Source organism: Haliotis rufescens, unplaced genomic scaffold (genome assembly GCF_023055435.1).
Source record: "Haliotis rufescens isolate VD_foot unplaced genomic scaffold, xgHalRufe1.0.p SCAF_16, whole genome shotgun sequence".
NCBI lineage: Eukaryota > Metazoa > Mollusca > Gastropoda > Lepetellida > Haliotidae > Haliotis > Haliotis rufescens.
The window spans coordinates 15,119,365-15,146,628 of record NW_025963846.1 but is presented as its reverse complement, the minus strand read 5'-3'; the positions used below and the strand labels follow the sequence as shown (position 1 = coordinate 15,146,628).

Sequence of the window (27,264 nt, the reverse complement as noted above, 5' to 3'; positions counted from 1 at the left end):
TGTTTAACGCCAGCCTCAGTAACATTCCAGCTATATGACGGCGGTCTGTAAATAATTGAGTCTGGACCAGACAATCCAGTGATTGACATCATGGGCATCGATCCACGCAATTGGGATACGATGACATGCATCAACCAAGTCAGCGAATCTGATCATCCAATCCTGTTAGTCACCTCTTACGACAAGCATAGTCGCCTTTTTAGGGCAAGCATGGGTTGCTGAAGACCTATTCTATCCCATGTGTGAAATTACCCGATGTAGCTTTTTCAAGCTGTGTACACGTACGTCTGAACAGATCTTTTCTTACTCACTGAATGAAGGCAGGCTTCACATATACATACACTCTACTGCAGTGAATAATGCACAGATGTGCACCATCTTGCTTGTTGTAACTAAGACATGCATCACCGTTGTGAGTTGATGCGCTGTTACACATTTGCGTCAGCACATATGCTAATTGGGGCGGTGGGGTAGCCTAGTGGTTAAAGCGTTTGCTTGTCAACCCGAAGACCTGGTTTGATTCCCGACATGGGTACAATGTGTGAAGCCCATTTTTGGTGTCCACTGCCATGATATTGCTGGAATTTTGCTAAAAGTGGCGTAAAACCAAACTCAGTCATTCAGTCACTCACATATGCTAATTAGAAGAAACTCTAGTCATTGGTTTACAATGGACCCAAGAGAGTAAAACATTGAATACCCAATGTAAACTATCAATACCAAATGTGAATGATAACCTATGAGTAAATGCCCTAGGCTCAAAAACATTTAACTGGTGCCCTGATTTTGAACATTGCCCATCTTCATCAGGGTTCAACAAGCAATCAACCAAGTCATAGGGCCTGATCACCCAACCATATATGGATAGTCGTATGACAGCACAGATTGTTGGGACCAATTCTAACTTGGAGTAGTATGGTTTTGTGCCACTTTTAGCAATATTCCAGCAATATCACGGGGGGGGGGACACCAGAAATGGGCTTCACACATTGTACCCATGTCGGGAATCAAACCAGGGTCTTCGGCGTGACGAGCGAACGCTTTAACCACTAGGCTGCCCGACCGCCCCTCTAACTTGGAATCCCACATACTACATAAAGACATTTTACCTATGGCAAATTTCAGACAAAGTTCAGCTGCAGACTACACAGCCATGTAAAGTACTTGGTAAAACTAATCTAAACTGAGACAAATCTAGAAACAGGGTCTCAGAACCAGGGGTCAGTTCCACAGAGCAAGTGAAGTACTATGATGATCGTAAGACTATGCTAGACTATGAGAGTTGTGATCTGAGATCCCTTTGTGGTACAAGGTCCAGGCCTTTTGCCTCTTTGGTGTAACAATCTGATCCTTTATATGTACCTGGCCAACTGAGACCTAATAAGAGATAATAGTCACAATACACAGTATACAACATGCCATATACAAGCCATTTATCAACCAACCATGGCTGAATGTCCCTGTGTTCCTCTGTGTGTCGCCATGCACTTCACTTATGCTCCTGTCATTCAGAATCTTCACAGTTGGTCATTAATTCTAAAATCACTATCCACAACAAGACCACATTTGTGTAAGGCCTCAATACAATATAGTAAACAAACTATCTACCAAAAGAGAACTGTTGCTCTGCCGTGATACATGCAGTTTTCTGAAAATATTAGGAATCTTGCAGAGTTAAATAAGAAAATGCATGCACAGGGTTCACTCTAGGTATTTTCTGACATGGGCCTTTTATGTGAAAGGTACACCCACACTTGCCTGTACAGCACAATGTTAAAATACCCCATTGTATTTGAAAATGTGGGCCTTTTTTTAAATTTAGGGGCTAAAAGCACAAGGCCTCATCCTAGAATTATCACTGCATGCACTTCAACAAGAACCAAATTTTGTACTAGCTCACTAGTCCAAGTAAATTGGCTGAATGTTGAAGGTATCCTTTGAGCCTGAAGCAATTAAGAAATTCCAATGTTTTACTTAAATTAAAAAATCAAATTCCCCACAAATTCATATCATGTGAAAATGTCTGATCTACCTCTGAAGCATCATATTCTCAGAGCAGCAATTATCATTATGCCTAACAATGCAAATGGAGTGGACTGCCTACATTTGACGCAAGTCTTTGTGATTCCTTAGTATTCAACAGGTTCTTGTCCTCATAATGTTCTTGATAATTAAACCATGAGGTACACCATCAGTAACATAAACAAGAGGAGAAGATTACCTAATCAGATATTCCGCTAATGGTCCAATATCAACATCATTGTTTAAAAACAAACATTCGCAGGCATGTTGAGATAAGCATTCATTAGAAGCAAAGTGCTCCTTAAAACACGCTTTACACAGAATAGCCCAAAACGAGCTCTTGTTTTAAGTGGAAGACAATTAAGATTGCTTTTGATATTTATAAACTTGCCTTGAACAAGTTGATAAGCTGGGAATTTGAAAGAAACCATCAACTGAACCCAAATTCAAGCTCCAACATTTAAATACACCCTCAAAGCTGTAAATAGTGTAATTGGTTAGACCACGGACGTATATACGTCTTTGGTTAGACAGTGTCTTGTCTGTAATGAGCACAATTTGTGCTGACTTGTAAAACTGACCAGACTTCATCAATGACTAGCTCCTGGACACAGAGGTCAGTATTTGCACTGCGGTTATACCACAGCTGGGGGCCATTGCACGCAAGGTCCAGCCAGTCAGTTCACAGAGGTGATGAATGATCTACTCCCATCCCAACGACCTCACCTGACCTGCATCCCAGGTCCAGCCACACCTGTTGCTTTGGGAGTAAATTATACACCTTGACTGTATAATGTATGTGTTAGAAAAGTGGCACTTTAATGTTACATTTTATTAATTAATGCAGATTTACAAGTACTCTGCACCAATTATTGACCAGCTTCTGATAATATTCTGAAATTATGACATACATAATTTTACAACTGACACCAGCTAAATGTTTTGCCATACTCCTGATATGGTCTGGTGTAGATTGCAGTCATCATATACCATATATATACACTAACTGACTAAGTGGAAATGTTTGCAAACTAGGTCAGCATATCCGTACGGAAGCATCTGTCATAATTGAAGATGAAAGTCCCTATGTACAGTTGACCCAAGATAAACTTTACAACCACCAGAGTATATAAACCACAACATTCAAATCCATGCTTTTCATACCATAGTCTAACATTTTACACTCCCTCTACCTCAGGCATAAGTTTTATTGAGCTGTGACCATTCTTACTGTCTTTCAATGTTAAATATTCTGCATGACCGTGAACCTCCAGCATATAATCTGCCAGATATTGAAATTACTCACAAACACACTAGGTGTATACTGTCAACAACTGTCCGATAGTCCAAAATCAGAGACAAGCAATATACAGTATGGTCTACTGGGTAAACTAATAACACAGGGTTTCAGACCGGTTCACTTTCTGTTTTATATGCTATTATATTTCAATCCTATCAGCATGATCAGTACTCTCCTGTGTCACTGATGTTAACAAATGAAAAGTTTCATTGTTATTGTTGTACTGCAATCAGGAAATGTATAATTGCAATATATGTGTATTATTTCATTATACCCTGAAGCACAACTGAGAAATGGTCCTCAATCTTAACAAATGTGCTCATGAACTGAAAAGTAAAGTTCACTCACAAACCCAATCCAAGTAATATCCTTCTAATCAGAGGCTTCACATTTTTAAAACACACAGCAATGCTAAAGCAAGAACACAAGAAATAAAATTAAAATGACAATATACGCCAAACCATCACTATCCTAATGAAGATAACTTCACTGATACACGTACTACAAAGCATCAGGCTGCAAAACAACATGAACTCACCATTTTCTCGTACAGCAATGTCGCTCGTTTCTTCTATTGTTAACTGTTCTGCAAGTTCAGACAGACTGTCTTCACCAGCACGACCTCCCCTAAGAGTCAGGGACAGCCGGCGCTTCAAACGTTTAATCATCTTTCTCAAAGCTCAGTTCCACCAGAGTGGACTTGGTCAGTGGTATTGCCAGATAGCCATTGGTCTGAAACAGAAATGTCATGTGTCAACAAAGTCACACTGTAATTAACTGCTGTTCTCTGTATCCCATGGTGATATCATGCTCAATAAGGTGTTAACAGACAAATATCACTAACACCCTCATTTGTCTCTGATTCTTGTGTTATATTGTACACCAATCTGTGTTCATCCTCATCAGCATTAGAAAATGGCACTAGTCCTGTAGTCCTTACCAAACTGCCTAATAGTTAACATGGGTAAGATATTGTAAGGACCAGTAGAAATTTGCCATTATTAAGGACTTTCCTATATGTTATAATTAGGGCTGGGACGAGTCCAAACTTACTACCTGGGTACCCGACAACCTATTACCCGACCATACCTGGGTACCCACTGCAGGTCTTAAGAATTTGGAACAAAATGTCTGATTGGTAATTGTTTTACTGCAGGCCTGGCCGAAACTATTTAGATACATGTATCAAACAATCAGATCATGCGTTCACTGAAGCTGACTTAAGCTTTATCTTTACTCAAACATATGAAAGTTAAAAGGAATGTGTGCATCGTCGGAAAGAAATGCAAAAATTAACAACTTGTGTGTAACCACTGAGCCATAGTGAGTTTTGTCATTAAACAATATATCACGTGACTAACCACGGATCCGGGTTGTCCTGTGGGTAACTGGGTCCTACTCAGGATCCCCTGACCCGAGTTATCCATCCCAGACCTAGTTATAATCATAGTGAGTGAGTTTGGTGTGACGCCGCTTTTAACAGTATTCCAGTTATATCATGGCGTGTCAGCTTAATGTGGGAGGAAAGCCCGAAGTGATGCAGGTCTCAGACGTTTACGACTTCGGTGAAACCCATGAGCACGGGTATGGTGCTGACAAACCTAGAAACATAATCGGGGCGAACCGGGATTCGAACCCACAATCATAGGTGTCTGGCGTGCCCAAGGGACGCAACTCTGCACAGTGAATCGCAGCGCCTTAGACGACTGGGCCACCAGTGCACCCAGTTATAATCATAAGAACTAGTGGACTTATACATTGATTTAGTTTCTATCGCTGCTGATCATCGTGCTCCTAGATATTCTACATAGTGAGTGAACATACAGGGATGAGAATGTTTTGTTTTTTAAAAAAACCCACTGAAATAAGGCGAGGATCTTGGGGGATGATACATCGATACAGTGTTTCGTTAAGTATCGAACACACACTAAGTATAAAATATGGATTCTTACCATAAATGTTTGCTTTCATAACTGTTATACTAAACACTAATTGGTAGTGAAAATAAGTAGTGAAAACGTAAACATTTTCAACCATAGTTAAGAGCAAATGCAAATATTAATATGTATCAGGTTGTGAGCAAGGTATCGTGATAAGTACCGAATTGCACAGTTGGTGTATTGTCCAAGCATAAATAACTTTTCATCTAGAGTGTATATCAATCTCATTAAATCAGATCTCTTACTCTGATAATCTACCTCTTGTGCATGAACAAATAACAAATCTTCCATAGGGGTCGCAGCAGATGAACTATCAATTCAGCCAATCAGTTTGGACGGGGTTCGCAGAAAACCTGTATATTTAACACAATCTCAGCAGAAAATATGCGAAATAATTTCTCGATTGTGTCAGTTGTGATCCAGTTCTCCTAATAACCTAATTGCATATACTGCCGAAATATTAAAATTTGAAATTGACATATCCATTGATAAAAAAAATATGAATTACATCAGATTTGTCTAATGCTGGAAAACCCAATGTCTAAAAATAGAACAGCTTTACTGGCAGTCTTTTGGTGACAGTCAATCAGATATCAAGTTTCAATACTTTCCTTATATATAAGTGGGGTGCTTGTATTGCTGTCTGTCACTGTCAAGAATTGGTTATGGCATGTTTTGACAAATAACATTATATTATGGCCTCAAAACTGAAAAAATAAGTAATCTTTCAAGTATTTTCAAACAAGGCTGCAGTGGTACATCTTTCGCTTCTACAGCAGTACCAGATGAATCAGATACTGGTACCAGTTACTGTTCAAATGAAAAATGACCTCAATTAGAGCAGGCAAGGATGGCTCAATATCATAACAGTACCTAACTATATACTATCACATGCTACAGCAATAGTAACAGTTTGCCTAACGAGTGCCTGCCCGTAGGCCCGTGGCAGGTAAATTTTGTAGCAGGCGTATAATTTCAAATTTGTATGGATCCTTATGGCCTGCCATAAACTCACATATACCTAAGCTGCTGGTTTTTTTAAAATGAGGTCCTGTAGTTTTGGAAGTCTGTGGTCCTTATGGTAGCCTGGCAATTTGTTTATTTCGAACACTGCAGAGTAACATTCTTATGAATATTCATATCATTGTTGGTCTAAATGGCTAAGTCATATGGAATTCCCACTCAAGAAAATATACATCACAAACGTTAAAGTCCAAAGATGTGCAGCATGATGCTCGCATAAAAAAGGAAAGCATATATTCCAGTTTAATAATAATAAATTTCCATGATATAATTGACAAAATCTAGTTCTGATTGTAAATTTAAAACTTACATGTCATAGATTCAATTATACAAAAATTATGGAGGATCATAAATTCTCTGTATGAGTGAGTGAGTGAGTGAGTGAGTGAGTGAGTGAGTGAGTGAGTGAGTGAGTGAGAGTGAGTGAGTGAGTGTGTGTGTGTGTGTGTGTGAGTATGAATTTACGCCGCATTAGCAATATTTCAGCAATATATTGGCAGGGGACACTTGAAAATGGGCTTCACACATGTGGGGAATGGAACCCATGTCTCCGGCGTGATGAGTGTGAAACTATAAGAGGTACATCTGATTTCTGTATCTCAAAAACAAATGTTAACAGAGCGCTGATTAGAATGAAAGCAATTATTATATCATTTGTGCTGGTTTGGTTTTGTTCACACAGAAATTTCCAAATAAAAGATAGGAACTGCAATTTATAACAGACAAAATTGACAAAATTAAGAATATTGACAAAATTAAGAATTGGTCGAATCATTTTAGAAAGCTGACATCTGATTGGCTCATTTTGATTTGGCGATCAACATCAACAAAGATCTCTCACAGGTCACCTCACACAACCTGCAGCTAGTGTGGCAGATTTGTCAGATCTTCATGATATGGAACCGAAGTGAAAGATCTTTTTGAAAGGGACTGTAGTAAAAATAAGATTGCCACACATGTGTCCATCAGCTACAACTTATCTTATACCGGTAAGTTTTTTCAAAACATATCTAACAAGCGAAAACAAGCCATTTTTAAACGAGGAGCAAGATAAATGGTATCATGACACGTGCAGTAATCTGTTTCTTACACACCCTAAAATCTCACATATTTAATCAATGCAAATGTTGTCTATTTTCATAATAGTAGCACTTCATTAACACATAACACTATGGTCCTGAGTGACGTCACCCGCCTTACTGCTTACTATTCCTTCCTTGTGACCCTCCACTAAAAAGTTTCAGCAATATCTGTGGATTGTCAAGGAGATGGTGATATTGCAAACTAGATAAGATCCAAGAACATGTATTAAACACACTATGACTATACAGTTTTGACACAGATGTAGGTGAAGTGGACTGACGCACAAGAAACTTATCAAGGAAGGTTGTCTGTCATAATCTGACCTTAGTTCATCACCATGGATTAACCAATAAAGGCCTTGAATTTGATCTCACTGATGTTTGATACCAGTTATCTCAAATGGATTTTTTACTCACTGGTGTGTAAGAAAGCAACTGTGCATATAGAAGAGCATTTATGCATAGTTGGATTGAAATGATGACATTTGTGGAAATGGAACTTAGGGCTTACAGAAATGAGTTCAAATAGCAATTTTAACATGTTTATACAGGGTTAGATATTAACTTTATTTTCACTTGTTCGATATTAATTTTATTTTCACTTGTCCATAAAAATGACGTTTTCTTATACATAAACGATAACAATGTGATATAACTGGAATTCTTTTCAAAGTGGCGTTAAACCCAACTCACTCACCCACATAAGTGTTTCATCCAATTTCTCGGCCAAAGTTTATGTAAACCCTATTGAATGTAACATTGAATATAATTTATGGTGTTTTTTTTGTTTGTTGTTTAACGCCACACTCCGCAATATTCCAGCTATTTGATTGCGGTCAGTAAATAATCGAGTCTTGACGGGACAATCCAGTGATTGACATCATTAGCATCGATCCACGCTATTGGGATCGATGACATGCATCAACCAAGTCAGCGAGCCTGACCACCCGATCCCGTTAGTCACCTCTCACGTCAAACATAGTTGCCTTTTACGGCAAGCATTGGATGCTGAAGACCTGTTTTACCCTGGATCTCAACGGTCGAATATAATTAATGAAATAGACTTAAAACATGAAGCCAGTAATACACTGAACACTTTTGACAAACAGATTGTGCTATAACAGGACTAACGTGGACATAACAAAAGGGTACAGAGATCCGTAAAAAATGGTCATGAACTTCCAAATGTTTGTCAACATTAACAAATTATCGATTATCAATCAATTAATCACAAATTTTTAGGTCAATTACCAACACAAATATCAGCTGGTCCTTTTTAATTTTCTAAACACCAAATTCTGTCATTGTTTTAGTACATTGATTATTAATGTGCCTGTAAACTTATATCCTGGAAAGCCAACATCAAAATTCCTATCTTCAACAAAGCAAGCCTACAAACAGAAGCTGAGCTGTATTTCAAACCCTCCAAGACTCCCTGATGCCAACATGAAAGACAACCTGGAAAAATAAAATCAACTGGCCTTAGGGTAGCTTTAACATTTAGCTAATTGGCTTATGCTTGGAGGCAGGATTTAATTTTGACCCTTCTGGTAAAAGTTCCATCAATGAGTCAATTTCCAAATGGCAAATCAATGGGACTTTTTATAGCTGTTATATCTTTCTAAATGTGTCGACATAGTCCACTTTATGTTCCTAAAAATGGAGAAGTACAGAAGAACTTAAAACATGTCAGCTTGTTTTAAAAATTTGCACCACCCATTGAATATTATTCACTGCAGCATGAAGTTCCATACCAGTGAGTGAGTGAGTGAGTGAGTGAGTGAGTGAGTGAGTGAGTGAGTGAGTGAGTGAGTTGGGTTTAGTGCCGCTTTTAACAGTATTCCAGTTATATCACGGAGTGTCAGCTTAATGTGGGAGGAAAGCCCGAAGTGATGCAGGTTTCACACGTTTACGACTTCGGTGAAACCCACGAGCACGGGTATGGTGCTGACAAACCAACCTAGAAACATAATCGGGGCGAACTGTGATTCGAACCCACATACATAGGTTTCTGGCATGCCCAAGGGACGAAACTCTGCAAAGCGTAGCACGGCGCCTTAGACAACTGGGCCACCCGTGCCCAAAAGTTCCATACCAAGAACAAGATGTCAGACAACACCAGTCATAGTAACATGCGTAAACAAATGCCACATATTATACACATCTGAGTCAGCGAGGAGAGCGGAAGGTCGGTGGTTTGATCCCAGGATGCGTCATACCAAAATACGTGAAAAGATGGTACTTGTTTTTACCCTGCCTGGCACTCTGCATTAAGAGAATAAAACAAGGCTGGTCGGTGCGGTACACTGTGTCTGTGTGGGTTGTTCATGTTAGACTGCGGCATGGTATCTCAGTAGGCTAGCACTAGGGCTGGGATGATACAACAACTGTGCGATCCGATATGTATCATGATACCTTGCTCACGATCTGTTTCGTATCACGATAATCGCATGTGGTCTTATCAGTGGTGCGTAAGCCACCTGGCACACTAACAAATTACTGTTGGCAGTGTCAAGTATGGCACAATGGATGAAAATATGTACCTTTTCACTACTCATTTTCACTTGTAATTAGTGTTTGGTGTAACATTTATTAAAGAATACATTTAAGGTTAGAATCGATACTTTTTACTTGGTGTGAGATTGTGATCAATAATTGAATCGAGAAATAAAATATCACGATCCACCGATGCATCGTCCCACTACTAGCTGGCACTATAATACATGTGTAAGTCTGGACTAGTGCAGCAACATGCACAAACGCACATGCATATAAACATCACTATATAAGTGCAATATTCTTGAACATGATGTTACCTCACCACCTAACTGACACCTCAGACATTTAGCAAGCTTATGTTGGTGATGATTGGACACATGGTTACGTTCTCATGTCCATTTAGCATGATTAGAGTGAGTGAGTGAGTGAGTGAGTGAGTGAGTGAGTGAGTGAGTGAGTGAGTGAGTGAGTGAGTTTGGTTTAACGCCGCTTCAGTATTCCAGTTATATCACGGCGTGTCAGCTTAATGTGGGAGAAAAGCCCGAAGTGATGCAGGTCTCAGACGTTTACCACTTTGGTGAAACCCACGAGCATGGGTATGGTGCTGACAAACCTAGAAACATAATTGGGGCGAACTGTGATTCGAACCCACAATCATAGGTTTCTGGCATGCCCAAGGGACGCAACTCTGCACAGCGAATCGTGGCGCTTTAGACGACTGGGCCACCCGTGCCCCCTAGCATGATTAGAAACAAATATAAGACATATTGCCTGTCTGCTAGCCAATATCTCCAGTCTGGGTAATAAAAGCAGCCACACACACATGTGCAGAGATCAAATGTTACTGTTACAAGATTGTTGATTATATCAGATTAGATTAGATACAATTAGATATATTTAGATGATTGGTCATAAGCATGTTACCAATCACTGTTATGACATACAATCAATTATTATTGTTCCTAATTGATTGTGGAGAAAAATGTTATCTAACATTGGATGTTCACCTCATCCGTCCAATCATACATTGTATCTACAGCAGATCTGGGAACCTGTTTATTTAATATAACGGAAGTATCATCCATCACACTATTTCACTAATCATATGACCGCCTCTGTGGTCTAGTGATGGAGCGTCTGCCCAGAGAGCGAAGGTCCAGGGTTCGAATCCCCTGTTAAAGGTGGTTCTTGTTGTTACCCTGCCTGGCGCTCGGCATTAAGGGGCTAAAACAAGGACTGGTCGGCTTGGAGTCAGTATACTGTGTCTGAGTTGGGTATTCATGTTACACTGCGGCATGGTATCTCAGTGGGCTAGCGCTAAAAATCAGCATCAGTCTGGAATAGTGTACCCCCTCCTGTCGTTTTATAAGTGCAATAATCTAGACCGCAACGTTAAACCCCATTTCACCTCACCTCACCAATAATCATATGTTGCTAAAAGAAATCCATATGGGAGGGTCAAGATGGAATTGAAGGGTTTGACAACAAAACCTGAGAGGTTGACTGGGTTATAAGAACAAAAATTCTACACCTTACATGTATCAACCGTCACACTTTCAAACTGGTCAGCAAAACACTGAAGCACATATCATTCACAGTATCCAGGAGAAATCAAGCACCTACCAATCAATGTGGCACTACCTTATTAACATTACCTCAGTTGTTACCTGACAGGTGAGATAACGAGGACTGGTAAAACACCTGTCACAGTCTGGACACGACTAATTGATTCATTACCTGCACAGGGATTGGCCGAACTGACTACAACAAATTCCTTTTCACATGGTCATTATCATGTTGGGATGCTGTCAGTCATGTGATATAAGTCTGATTGATTGACAGAAGACTGGTGGGAATATTAACGTCAGTTTCTACCAAACTCACAATTTGCTGGTAACAGATTAATCAGGCCATATTATCGTGAGGAAAATCTAGGGAAGTACTAATGAATCATTTTTGACAACTATTATGTATGTCATTAACTGTGATCGGCATGGGTTAGGCTGTGTTTCAATGAAGCATAAAGACTGGGGGTTCAACTGTATGTAGCCACATCTACGAGAAATCTGATGTTGTAAAATGTGTATGTGGTAAAAACAAAGTTTGACAAATGTTGGGTTTTTTTTAACCACGGCTGCGTTCCACAAAACAATTTTAAAAATTACAACCCCCATGATTTAACACTGACTTTAGTCGTAGCACTAAGTTTGCTTTGTAGAATCGGGCCGCGTTCTAAAAACTGATCGTAGCGTGAAGGAGATTGTAAAACACATACTTTAATATCGATTTACAGCAGTTGTCATGCTACAATCGCTAAGTGAAACTCGGCCGAAATGTAGCAGACCTTCATATATTTGTCAACTGCAGAATTGTCATTCTGTCAAAGGACCGAAAATTAAAAGACACAATTTACTACTTTCAACTAGCCAATCATATCAACTTGGTTTTATAATACAAGATAAGCACATACAATTTGTGAAACCGTGTTAACATTCTGAAGTCTGGGCTATTTTTCTGAAACACAAAATCTGAATAAAACTTTGTACCAAAATGTCACAAAGTCATGATACACTTTACACTGATGAAAACTGGGTTTATTTTGAGATACTGAATGCAGAGGTAGAAACTAACTGTTTTAGTCCACTAGTCCTTATAATGATAATACAAGGCAAAACCCTAAAAAATGTCAAATTTCTACTATTCCTTGTGATACCTTAACTATTGGGCCATTTGGCAAGGACTATACGACTAGTGCCAATTTCTAACCCTGGAATGCAGTGTCCAATGCTATAAGGACATGTTTTTTAACATGAGACTTGAAACATAATACAGATGTCATGCTCAGGTGTTCAGTAACCATGGTTACATGTCTTTTTTAATATTCTGATGATATTGTATCCAACACTTATTTCTCTGAATTCATGAAACACTGATGACATGGACTGAAGGTTGCCTTTCCCACAATTCCAGCTTTAGTATGACCAGAGAGTCATGAGTCAGAGAGAAAGAGCTGGCTATGCTGCCAGAGTCTATAGCATGTTTAGGGGTCAGAAAGGAGGTGGTACACTACAAGAGCGAGGGAGTATGTCCTTTATGCCACTTTTAGCAATATTCCAGCAATGTCACGGTAGAGGACACCAGAAATGGACTTCACACAACATACCCATGTCGGGAATCAAACCTGGGTCTTTGACGTGACGAGCGAACGCTTTAACTACTAGTCTACCCAACCGCCCTGTACACTACAAGAAGCCTTGGTTTGGTCAGAAAGGGTTGTCTTTGCTGCTAGAACTTTTGGGGTCAGAGAGGAAGGAGTTCTAGAATCTTTGTAGGGAGTGAGTGAGTGAGTATGGTTTTACACCGCTTTTAGCAATATTCCAGCAATATCACGGCGGGGGACACCAGGAATGGGCTTCACACATTGTACCCAAGTCGGGAATCGAACCCGGGTGATCGGCGTGACGAGCGAACGCTTTAACCACTAGGCTACCCGACCGCCCTCTTTGTAGGGAGGACAGAAAGGGGCTGTCAATACTACTAGAAGCCTTGGTGTTCAGAGGGAAAGGGTTGTCCTTGATGCCACGACCTTTGGGGATCAGAATGAAAAGGATTCCGGAACTTTTGGGAGTGAGAGAAAAAGAGAGCCCTCAAAGCAACCTTTCAACTTAATGGACAGTGGACTTCATTGCTCAAGGACATTATCAACGATGGCCAGAAACACTGTCTCAACACAACCCTTTATCATCTTGATCATGAAGTTGCCTGAATTTCATTACTTATACCAATAAAATCAACTAGCCCAGAGAGCCGCAAGGCCAGCAGTGGTGGCTACAAACCAGTATCCTTATCAATAAGGTTAAGTCAGTTTAGTGCATCACGTCAGATCAAGTGCTTATCTGGTAAAAATGATACACCTATAACATCATAATAATATCAGTGTTGGATAGTTTCAACCTGGTGAAGCACTGGCCGAACTTGATAAGAACATCTGGCCTTTTCTGAAAGTATCTGCCCAGATCGTAAATATTACCAGCTTTTGAAGTGTTGTGCTTAACATTTCATCTTTGACATCTTAATGCTATTTCCTTATGTATAAATACTTTAACAGAATGAGAATCATTCCTTGACTGTTCTCAAACACTGGCCTAAATATGAAGATGACTTGAACTGGGAAGAACTCATACCTGTTTGATAGTCACAATCTGCTTAATATCATACATTTATACTAGGATCTGTCAAACTGGATGTGTTGAATTGTTGGTCATCTTGAACTCAGTTAGGGAACCAAATTAAGCATGACATTTCCCTTATGACTCGAACAGTCAAACTAACGTCCACACTTACCAAACTTTCAACTTTCAACAACCGACTTACATCAATCACATCACATGTGCCCTCCTCGTGTTGCCACTACGGATGTAACTACGCAATCTACAAACACCTGTAACATCACCGCTAGTGTTTAACATATACTACTGAGAAGTAAGCTTCAGTGAATCCAGCCGACATTTTATGATTATGCTCTCAGTCTGTTTCTTGTTTTTGGTCATAACAAAATCATGTGTGTGTGTGTGTGTGGGGGGGGGGGGGGGGGGGGGGAATGGGTATTTGGAGTGGGGGCAAATTGTACCAGTCTGGACTAATGCCGATTTAATAGAACAGACCTATACTTTGCTGCAGTTTGTCATGGATACCCTACTCAGACACATTATACTGACTGAGCCGACCAGTCCTTGTTTTAGTCCTTCAATGCCAAGTGTACGAAGTGATAATGGTGTTGAGACACACAGCACGCAGGATATAGTTTCTACAACATACCAAGTTTCAGATCTAGTTTTCTAGCATGCAGATCAAAATGCAGATGGCATAACATTGTACATAACTAAAATTGAAATTATAGATTTCCTTTTCTTCTGTGTTACTGTGTGTGTGGTCAATGATTCATTCTCTAACCTAACCCTTCAACTCCTTTGAACATACGTAAAAAACATGGATATTTAAACATATTATGTTTGTTTGTTTGGGGTTTAACGCTGCACTCAGCAATGTTCCAGCTTTATGATGGTGGTCCATAAACAATCAAGTATGGACCAGACAATCCAGTGACTGACATCATGAGCATCGATCCATGCAATTGGGATATGCATCAACAAAGTCAGCAAGCCTGACCACCCGATCCTGTTAGTCGCCTGTTATGACAAGCATAGTTGTCTTTTACGGCAAGCATAGGTTGCTGAAGACCTATTCTACCCCGGATCCTTACGGGTTAGATAACATATTTTGACATGATACATATCTTATTATGACTGCTGCATGACAGGTATGGACAATGTTGTAGAAACTTATGGCAATTAGTGTTTGATATAAGGAATGAAAGGCAAAGTGTACTCGTCATAACCTGATTAGTTAAAACAAAGATTTAGGGTCCCTGGATTAGAATCATATGTAGAAAGCACAGCAGTTAAACCTCAAAGATCCCTGACCCAGCGTAGGAATTGTCACTAGTCCTGTAGTCCTTGCCAAACTGCCCAATAGTCATGAAGGTATCATAAGAACTAGTAGAAATGTGCTTTTTTAAAGTTTTTTTCTATATGTTATCATTATAAGGACACGTTGACAAAAAATGTTACATGCAGTGACCTCTTGAATATCTATAGTGCTGTAGTGGATACTTTTTATTTATGGGACCAGATTCATTTAACACGTTGCAGCTTGAAAGATTAAGCCAGGCAATCATGTGTAAATATAGCAAATGCATACATTATTTCTTGTCTGTCCAAATACGTTGACTGGACTGTAAACAAGGACACACAATGAGACAAGTGGCGGTATCAACAGTATTTTCCACATGACTGACTTCAGGGGGCGGCCTATCCCTACACACATCAACGCTATACTTAGACCCACACCTGTCTGGAGGCTTAATACATTTGTTTTACACAGTAAACTCCACTAAAATAGCTCACGGTTATGGGAAAAACAACTATAATCATTGTAATATCCTATCGGGAGGAGCAAGTTAATATCATTTATGGGAATGAGTACCGGTCTCCCCTTAAAAGCTACCACTTTGAAACTCCCTGACACTCTGTATTTCCACACCGTTATTATCAGTCACACATGGGCACTGGATGGTATTTGAATAGCAGTACATAAAAGCAATACCACAAAACAGTTCTAGCAAAATCTTGGCCGTGTTTGCCAAGTTCACGTAGGTATAACACATGCTTTATAAGCAGTAAGTAGGCACGAGCATAATCTTCATTTCCAAAACAAACTATTTCAGCGTGTAGCCGAACACCTGCCCATGGCAATATACAAAACTCTCACAAACATATCATTTGTTTCCATGCCAGCAGATGAGAATGACCGCACAAGTCATAAATTTCCTGACGCACATCAACACTTCCACCAGTAAAGCGATCCGACCTTCCCTTTACAGTAAATCCATTACCATGACTGCCCATTTGACTGAACATCACGCTGAGAGAGGTCCACTGGGAGTGATGTGGGCAGAGGTCCACTGGGAAGTGATGAGGGCAGTCTCAGGTCCACTGGGAGTGATGTGGGCAGAGGATGGACATCAAGAGGATGTAGCATTAAACAGACACATTCACATCAGCTATCTGCTTTCACTTCCTGGTCCATGGATGAATAGTGATGTCTTTTTAGACATGCTAGAAGAACATGTCAAGGCCAAACTGATGTTTACATACACTATTCACCTGAGTAACTGAATAAGCATTTATGTTCAGGACTCTATCAATACAAACACTATTCCACAATCAGGGTTAGAAACTAACAGTTTTTGTCCACTAGTCCTTTTAATGATAACATATAGCAAACCACTTAAAATGGGCCAATTTCTACTAGTCCTTAGGATGCCTTTTCTATTGGGCAGTTTGGTAAGGACTACAGGACTAGTGCCAATTTCTACGCTGACAATAGTTCATTTTGGATAGAAGTTTCAGTATAAAAACTGTTAAAGAAAAGAGAACAGTGAAATAATATCTACACCACAGACAAACACACAGACAGACAGACAGACAGACAGACAGATTCGTCCAGATAATTCTCAGATTTAGAGAAGTTAAGTCTTATCATGCTTAAGAGATATAATTGTTCGCAGTACTCATACTGGACTTTGACAATGAGGCCATCAATGCCAAACAATATTCCTCAGTTAAATCGGGCCTAGAACCAAAAGTGTGGTAGATAGTGGGAGGGTCAACTAGGTTTTCGGGGAAGGGTGACACACAGCCAGGTCTCAGAGCAGCCATTATGGACAACCAATCCCCACTGCAGTAACCTCTTACGGTCTCATAACAGGCATGACACTGGGAAATGATGAGACCGACTCTGCCAAAAGGACAATACCCTGTAATAATGTAATAATGTAAGAACAGTATTTACCTTAGAAAAATAACCTTGACAACTATTACATTGAAAAGGACAGCCATGCCAAGAATAGTCACTTTTTCTGATCCCACCCAAAGCATATATTTCATAAAACAATCACCGCCATTCAATTCTCATCCTTTCTCAGCTCTAGCAGCCTTTAGCAGCATTTTTAGTCCATTAGTCCTTACAATGATAACATATAGTAAAACCCTTAACAATGGCACAATTATACCAGTTCTTATGATACCTTAACTATTAAGAAGTTTGGCAAGGACTGTGCCACTAGTGCCAGTTTCTATCGCTGTCTTCACCTTAGACTAAAATCTAGTCTCTGAAATGAACATATTGTACATAAAAAAAACAGTTGTTCAGTTATCTTAATAAAAATATAATAAAAAGGAGCCCAGTGACTCTCTTCATACTGCAGTGATCTAGACTTGCCAAACATTATAGACTTGCATGGGCTGTATTTGATATATATTTGTATCAGGGTCTGTAAGACAGACTATCTTCACTTTTTCTAGCTTTGAACATAAGAGATTTCAGGGTCCCTTTAATACTCGTTGACAGCCTTATAGAATGCCTTTTATTAAGTGTATACATAACATCTATTTCAGGGAATATGCTATGTCAAGACTACTAATACACCTCAATGTGGTTCTAACGAAGTGGAAGAGTTCAACTGGTTAGCAATAAACATCCAATATATAAATATAGCTCAGCTGCAAACACACAACACTTAATGAGGTAGTTTGGGGCTTACAAGTTGTTGATTAAGTTTTCATCAAAAGTTAATTGTCTGTAAGATTCTTACTTCAAAGGATAAATATTTGCTTAATGGCCTACTGAGGACGTACCTACAAATCTACATGTAACTTTCTATTCTAACATGTCTTGGTGCTCATTAAACCATTCTAAGTTGATCATTCAAGAGATGTTTATTAAGCCACTCACAAATGCTCATTGACCACCAATATGTTAGGCATTGACTTTCTTTGTCATTTCACTACACTCATATGATTCTACACCATACATCTGTTTTCAGGGTACGATTACATTCTGTTTTACTACCAAGTAAATCAGGTTGCACAATCAAAATACTGGCTGAACCATTTTATCATCATTTGAAACACTGTATTTTCAGTTATTTTGAATATTAAATAAATTCAAAGAAAACAAACTTGAGAATGTGCTCCAGTATTTTATTTTGGGTAAATCTGTAGATGGCTTTTAACATCATGATATCCAGTAAACAACCTCAAAAAGAAGTTTCACAGTGTCAGTTTGATGTGATTGTAACCTCATGAGTGACTGTTCTAGAGGTAATTGTAAAGAATTAGTTCTGCAATTCACTGTATTCAGACCACCTGTGTATTTTACTAATTTCATAAACTTTTGTTTCCTGGATTTGAAAAGATTTGCAGCCAGTTCTAAAAGAATTAAGTTTTCCACTTTCATCAAATATAATTGCTGAGGTGGGAAATGTTACCTGCACTGGGAGCAACCTGACAATAAAAGTTACCTGCACTAGCAATGTATTACCTGCACTGGTGCAGCTTGGATATAGCGAAATTGATCCCTGGTTTTTATTGTCTGTGGTGAAGATTTAGCACACATGATATTCAATGTTTACATTTCTAACTTAGGCTTACGTCATTACACTTCGGACCTTCTATTTGGCTCATTTATTTAGCAAGCATGGCCACTGCAAGCCACGCTTTTTTTAGTTGCTAATTTTTGCATCCATCCACCTAGTGTAAACACTGGTACCTTGCGTGATGATACATATCACGATACGGACAGTACCAGTGGTATCACGATACACCAACAAATAGTAAGAAATGATGAAATCACTGAAATACAACACTAAACCCTCTTGCTTCTCACATTTATTTATTATTATCCAAACAAACCCAACTTGTTATGAAGAATAAACAAGAACAAAACAGTTTTAAATGAAGGGATGGTTATAAAATGTAATAGTTAGTGGGCATGTCCTCCATCAACACTGGTGGCCCAGTCGTCTAAGGCGCCGGGATTCGCAGTGCAGAGTTGCATCCCTTGTGGGTTCGAATCCAGGTTTGCCCCGATTATGTTTCTAGGCTTGTCAGCACCGTACCTGTGCTCGTGGGTTTCACCAAAGTGGTAAACGTCAGAGACCTGCATCACTTCGGGCTTTCCTCCCACATTAAGCTGACACAACGTGATATAACTGGAATACTCTTAAAAGCAGCGTTAAACCCAACTCACTCACTCACTCTATAAACATGTCCTCATGTTCTGCCTTTCTAACAACTTGCTACTTCTACCAGTCTGTGACTCTACTGTCTACCAATTATGAGAGGTAACCATCAGCTGACACTTGTTGGGATGAAGGTTCATCCACATATTTCACATTAAATTCATGCTGATTACTTAACAATATCTTAACCATGTAGGGGTGAAACGATACAGCAAGGTCACGATATGATACGTATCACAATACATAGGTCACGATACGATATGTATTGCAATTTGCATATTCTTGTCAAATCGCATGGAAACTTTTTGACAATAAATATTTCAGAGCAAGAGTAGGTTCTAAAGGTAAAGCTGGCTGTAGACGCATGTTTGTAGCAGCTATTTTCAGTAGTGAACTTGAAATGTTAATTGCAATACATTATTTGACTGACAAAAATGTCAGATCGGGGGTCAGTAGTATAAAGTATTTTATTTTTGAAAGTGTATCATCTTGTATCAATACAGAAAACAATGTGTCGTGAATTGTGTTGTCATATGAGTGAATGAGTATGGTTTAACGCTGCTTTTAGCAATATTCCAGCAATATCATGGCGGGGGACACCAGAAATGGGCTTCACACATTGTATCCATGTTGGAAATTGAACCCAGGTCCTCGGCGTGACGAGTGAACGCTTTAACCACTAGGCTACCCGACCGCCCCTGCTGTCGTATGAAAACTCTGGTGTATCTTTTCATCTTTATAACCATGTGTACTCCTCGTCTGAATGCAAGCAACTTATCATAATTATTATAATGTGTAAGAGGGTGTGCCAATATGCATGTGACGTCTATTCTATTCTTGTAGTTAACAAATGTGTGACCGAGAAGGAGTTTTGTCAAATACACATGTCACATAAATCATTCTATGTTAGAACTGATACCTATTCCTATTCGGGATGAAAACTTTCACCTGAAAAGCCTTCAGGCACGGGAACGTATTTGAACCATGACTTTACAATTTGATCATGCCATTGACACTCTATACAAGGACTTTCAAAGCCTGACACTGATGGTGGTGGTGATGAAGCTGGTAGGTCACCAGCAAGTAAAGACCCAATCTGTTTGTCTTCACTGCTTCCTATTCCTTGTGATAATCACACTGCAAGTCGGAGATGTTAGAGGGACCACATCACTCAAAGGACCAAGTTCCTCCATAGCGAGGATGTTGCAAGTTATACCCTTGGGACTGACACATGGGTCAGTGTTAGAAACTGGCACAAGTTCTGTAGTCCTTGCCTAGTCCAACTGCACAATAGTTAAGGTATCATAAGGACAAGTAGAAATTTGCCATTTTTATGGGTTGTGCTATATGTCATCATTATCATAGGCTAACATTTAGTCTATGAAATCTTATATTACACAATACCCTTCTTGACTCTAAAAACAAATTAATAATTTTCCCGATGGGAAAAGAGCTAGCTAAAGCTGGCTAGACTTGCTTTAGTATACGTTTCTAGATTATTATTTTTTTTATAAAATAAATATATTCCACGGTCATTGTGCAGGACTATCATTATCAGGACTAGTGGGCTAAAACTGTTAGTTTCTACCAGTGTGGATGACATGGATATAGAAACATGAGCATAGATAGTAGATACTCTCTCCCACCAAATCTTCAGGATGGGAAGAACTATTTAGATTATTTACACGAAATGAGCTGTACTAATTTAGACATCATGGAGATAGATAAAAAAATGGAACTAGTTATTTCCTCAAGTACATCGAACATTTGAAATAGAAGCTATACCATTAAAACATCTTGTATTTCCTACTGGTATTATCAGATTAAGCTTGGTGAAGGCCTCTTGGGTTTACCCATTCATCCATATATATTGCTGTATTATCAATGTCCATATTTTATTCTTTTTCATAGCATTTCAGGGTTCAATCAAAATGATAATTTTCAAAATTGGTAATATTATAGAACATGATAGAAGGATATCTGATAAAAAGCATATACCGTATTCGACGTAATAAGCGCCCAGGGCGCTCTCAAAATTAGAAATAAGGGGATCTTATTAGAATTATATTTTGGTGGAAAAAAAAGGAGTTGAAAGATAAATTTCGTGGTTTATGCTAAAGGCCTGACTGTTTATATACGACAGATACATTTTTCCAGAATTTAATTGCCCATAATAAAGGGTGCATATAACACACAAGTGCGTATCATACACGAATAAATAAGTCTTGTGTACATTGATCAATCGGAAGGGGTGCTAATTGGGATTGTTCACTTGCCAATATATTAGCAAATATCGCCGTGGGCGCTTATTAGAGCGGGGCGCTTATTACGTCGAATACGGTAACATATCCTCATGCCATTTGTCTCCAGCAATACACATGTGGAGACTAGCAATGGTCCCCAGCAATCTATGCAGGTCGCAAGAGGTGACTAAATGGTAGGGGTGAAACCATAAAGCAAGGTCGCGATATGATACATATCTCGGTACATAGGTAATGATACGAAACAGGTAAAGATACGATACAAATCGCGATACATATATTCACGTCAAATTGCGCGGAAACTTCTTGACTGTTCTGAAGGAAAAGGTAGCTGTAGATACATGTCCGTAGCTGCTATTTATAGTAGTGAACTTGGAACACTAATTACCACTCATTTTGTAATATTTGACTGACAAATTTGCTGGGGGTCATTAAACGAGGAGTAAGTAATATATTTTAGCAAGGATATCGTCTTGTATCCAGATAGAATAAAATGTATCGTGTATAGTATCAATGCATGAAAACTCATGGTGCAACGGTGCACCGATGTATCGCTTCACCCCTACTACATATTACTGTACTAAATAGATTGACTGGTCAGGCCAGGTGAGTTGGTTAATTGCATGTCATTGTATCCCAATTGTGTGGGTAGATGCTCATGATATGACATAGACCTCTGTCATAAAGTTGGAACATAGATGGGTGCAGAGTTAAATAACAAACAAACAGCTATTTAAATAATGGAATAAGGTTGGGACATAGTGTCAGTGACGAACTGAAACAGAACCAAAGCAGCAAAAAACTATGATTGTCCGTTAGTATTAAACAAGGGCTTTAGACTAGACTGACATTGCGACAGTAGGGGTGGGATGTAGAACATGTTACGTGCACCTGGGTAGCCATGATCTGAGTGGACTGATCCCAAACAAATGATGGCTACATTGTAAATACTTTATTAGTTAATACGAGATTCTTAACATATAACAAAGATTTAGTTCCTTTGTAATATTTTGATAGTACAAAATATTTAAGAAATTGCAGTGATTACAGCATTTATGCAACAGTTTCAGGATTTTATCGATGATTACCTTGCTTACTAAAAGTGTGAGTGAGTGAGTGAGTTTGTTTTAACGCTGCTTTTAACAGTATTCCAGTTATATCAGGGCATGTCAGCTTAATGTGGGAGGAAAGCCCGCAGTGATGCAGGTCTCAGACGTTTACCCTTTCAGGGAAACCCATGAGCACGGGTATGGTGCTGACAAATCTAGAAACATAATCAGGGCGAACCGGGATTTGAACCCACAATCATAGGTTTCTGGTGTGGCCAAGGGACGCAACTGAGAAGACCGGGCCACCCGTGTCCCCTCTTTCTTACCAAAAAGATTCTATTAATTTCTAATATGTATGAACTAAAGGCACATTGCTAATTAAAAAACCTTGCATTATAGTATTTATTTAGTTGTGTAAATATAGATTTAAAAAGCAAGAGAAGCCATATGCTGTATTACTGTCTATGATACTGAGCAATTTGATCTTTATTTTATATATATTATATTGTAAGTGACACAGGTTGAAGATGTTTACCGCTTTGGCGAAATCCATGAACAAGGATATTATGACAAGCTGAAGAACATAATCAGGGCTCTTCGTATTCAAACCAAGGACCAGTGGATACTGGCATGGCTAAGGGACACAACTCTGCATAAAGTAATGCAGCCCCTTTGAACATGTTGAAGACTTGGTCGCCTACGCATGCTGAATGTGACGTAACGGAGCTGCTCAATCAAAGTGAATGACTTAAGACCCAGCCAAAGCAGATATTGAGAATGATAAGCTGGATGACTTTGTCCAGTCATAGTCTAGACAGTGTGATTAGCATCACCAGCATGATCAGTGCTCTGACGGAAATTATGGAACTGACGTTAGTTTAAAGCTCTTTACAGCATCAAATTGTCCCTGAGCTTAAAGATAGGTGATGAAGGTGTCATGCAATGGTATGGAGCTTTCTTCGTAATGCCATCTGCATTTCGATCGGATTTTAATATATCTGCTTGTGGAGCACACTGACAAATATTTATGCAAAACTTGTACTTAATGTATATACTGTAATAGGAGACTCTCGTGAATTGGAAACACATGCGGCATGTAGGTGATATTTCTGGCTTCATAACTGAATTACACTTGCTAGAATGAACACTGGCCATATATTTTCAAACACTAATCGTTCTAGTATGCATTTCATTATCTTGAGCCTGAATATCATGGACAGGAAGATATCGTGGCACACAGAATTGGTATTTGTCTGTGTCAAATACTTTTGAGTCTACCAGTCTCAATATTTCTCTAAGCGTCATTTACCCATAGTTTAATGCTATCGTATGGACTACTTTACCTGAGCATACTAGACCAAAGAGTATTTTACTAGACTCAGGCTTCAGACTAGTGGTTAAAGTCAAAGACTGATGATGCAACAGAAGAATTAGGAAGAACAAGACGCACTGGTGTGAAATTGCATCCCAAATGCAAGGTTTGATGTTCACACTACTCAACCACTGGTTTGTCCAGATCTGCTGACTGTCACTTCAAACTGCCATGATGTAACGGGCATTGAGACTGGCAGAGCAGGAAAATACCATACATTTTCATTCAGTTTCATTTCATCCTTTTGGGTCTTTATCATGTTCACTAAATAAAGTTATGTTTTTCCCAGAAAAACAACGTTGAACAATATTGAGCATCGCCTACTAAGTGCTGATCACCATGATTTTGAATCATGTCATTCTTGGCCACACTGGATAATGTCGGCATATTACAATATTACAATCACATTATTTAAGGCCTATTAAAAGGAATGAGGTAACAAAAACCAATGAAACTACATCAATGAATCAGAATATCAAGGTGATTAGAGCTGGGACAGGTAACTCGGGTACTGGGGTCGAGTGGGTCCTGAGTAGGACCCGGGTACCCACAAGACTACCTAGACCCGTGGTTCGTCGATTGATAATTTTTTAATGACAATAACAATCAAACTCCATGGTTACACTACAAGTCACTAAATGTTCTCATTTCTTTCTGACTATGCACAGATTCCTTCTGACTTTAATATGTTTGAGTAAAGATAAAGCTTCAGTCAACTTAAATGTATGCATGATCAGATCATTTTATATGTGGGTCTCAGTAGTTTTTGTCAGGGCTCCTGTAAGACAATCCTTAATTGTACATTTTGTAGCCAACTTGAGACTTACAGCGGTTATCTGGGTAGGGTTTGGTAATAGGGGATCAGGCACCCGGGACATACATTTGGTCTCGTCCCAGCCCTAAAAGTGATATAATCATGATAATATACTTCATCTAACTGACTATGCTGACTGATGTCAATTTACTAACATGAATACCTTTGTGTTATTTCACCTTCATATAATACTAGAAGTAGTCTGCAGCAACCTAGTCTGGTTGTAAGACTTAGAGGCATGCTGTCTTACCGTATTCGACGTAATAAGCGCCCCGCTTTAATAAGCGCCCACAGCGATATTTGCTAATATATTGGCTAGTGAATAATCCCAATAAGCACCCCTTCCAATTGATCAATGTACACAAGACTTATTAAATAAAAGTTATTTATTCATGTATAATCATGATAATACGCATTTGTGTGTTATAAGCACCCTTAATTATGGGCAATCAAATTATGGAAAATATATCTGTCATGTATGATACGCACATACTTTTCTTCTGTATCATTTCGGGCTGTCAGCATGATAAACTACAAAATTTACAATCTTTCAACACCAAAATTAAATTCTAATAAGAACCCCCTATTTTTAATTTTGAGAGCGCCCCGGGCGCTTATGACGTCGAATATGGTATATCCGAATTGCATAAAGCAATGCGCTGATATCAATCACTGGATTGCCTGGTCCAGACTTGATTATTTTCAGACCGTTATATATCTGGAATTATGCAGAGTGCAGTGTCAAAAAACCAACCAACCAAATAATTCCACTCTTATTAAACATCCGTGGTAATGTTTGGTGATCCATTTATGAAATTACAGCTAACTGAAAGAATGTGAACTGTGGGGGTCAGATAATGCCTCCCTGGCCTAGTGGATAGAACATCTGCCAAGATTAGAAGGTTTGTTGATCTTTACGCTAGCCATGTCATTCCAAAAGATGTTAAAAGATGATATTTGTTGTTACCTTGCCTGGCGTTGAGTTTCGCAGTGGGCTAGCACTATAAAAGTATTAGTCCAGACTAGAACAAGCAGCCACCAAACAACCACACACACATGCATGCATGTATATTGCTATATAACTGCAATAATCTTAAACAAAATGTTAAACCCCACTTCACATCATCTCAGCACCTGCTAGCAGACAAATCAGCATGATCAGTGATGAAAATATATATTCAGTTCAGATTTTATTATATCAATCATTTCAGTGTTTTGGGGTCCTTGAGAGTTGCTACAATCTTTTTTAATATAAAGCTCATAGCAAGGACCCTTGATTTTTATGAATAATGCATATTGCATATTGTTGTTTCACATGTTTTAGGAGTGTAGAATGTTTTCTCGTATGTTGAATAATATGATATACATGTTTTGAATATAACATTATGACAGACTTGGAGAATGTCCAATGTTGCTAACATAATATTAGAATCTGATAATGTTGTCTATGTTGGAGCAATTTCATGCTATCTTAGCCAGGACTACACTTCACAAAGCAATCTTAGCACCAAGACTATCATAAGCCTATGTAAAGCTTGGGAGTTATGATCAACCAAGCACTGAGATCACTTTGTGGAAATGGGCATGGTGATCCCCAAATTTCATATCTCTAATAATGGTTATATATTACATATATTTGAAATTAAACATTCTAGGATGTCTAGACTTGATCAGCTAAGAAACTATTTTCTATGCAAGATATGCTCATGTCATTACGGTATACGGATTCCTGTCTGGCTGTCATAAATTGCCTATGGCTCCAGCCTAGTTCATCATATTTCCCAAACACTTACACAGGCATTACTCAAAGCAAAAGATAAAAATTAACCACATTATACACGGTTCTTCATTTCAATGAGAAGTACCTGTGGCCATAGTGCAACAACAGTTATATTTGTAATTCACAACAGACATGCCGGTATCAATCGGCGTGAAAATACCGAAACTTGTCCACTTCTGAAACTGACAGGCGTTTTCAACATTCATCGGCATGAAGGAAAATATGACTACCGCGTCAGAAGGAAAATATTTTACATGTTTCCTTAATAGGCCAGGTAGCTTATATGACACTGATGTAAGTTGGATCTCGACCAAAAACAAACATATTGTGTTTCTTTGTTGCAACTCACCTCAACTTTTTCTTGTCAGCTGGACAGCCATATTACGTCCTGTCGCTTAGGATCTTACACAATCACAGATATCTATCGTTTGTGAATAGGAAGCTTTAAACGACCTATCCTGTGACATATGTCTCTTGAT

At 38.9% G+C, this 27,264-nt stretch overlaps 1 protein-coding gene across 2 annotated transcripts in view; it reads right to left on the bottom strand.

Annotated features, from left to right (window-relative positions):
* Positions 1-27,262, bottom strand: part of LOC124120608 (cyclin-dependent kinase 17-like) — a 115,332-nt gene extending 88,070 nt beyond the window's left edge. The window contains exons 1-2 of one of the 2 annotated variants that reach the window (XM_046483483.2): positions 27,135-27,262; positions 3,861-4,054 (exon numbers count right to left, since the gene is read on the bottom strand). In XM_046483483.2, the coding sequence (XP_046339439.1) occupies positions 3,861-3,990 (130 nt within the window). In that variant the 5' untranslated portion in view covers positions 3,991-4,054; positions 27,135-27,262. Of the gene's footprint in view, positions 1-3,860; positions 4,055-16,320; positions 16,514-27,134 lie in introns of those variants that run through there. The other variant, XM_046483473.2, reaches the window with a different exon arrangement.
* Positions 27,263-27,264: the final 2 nt, after the last annotated feature.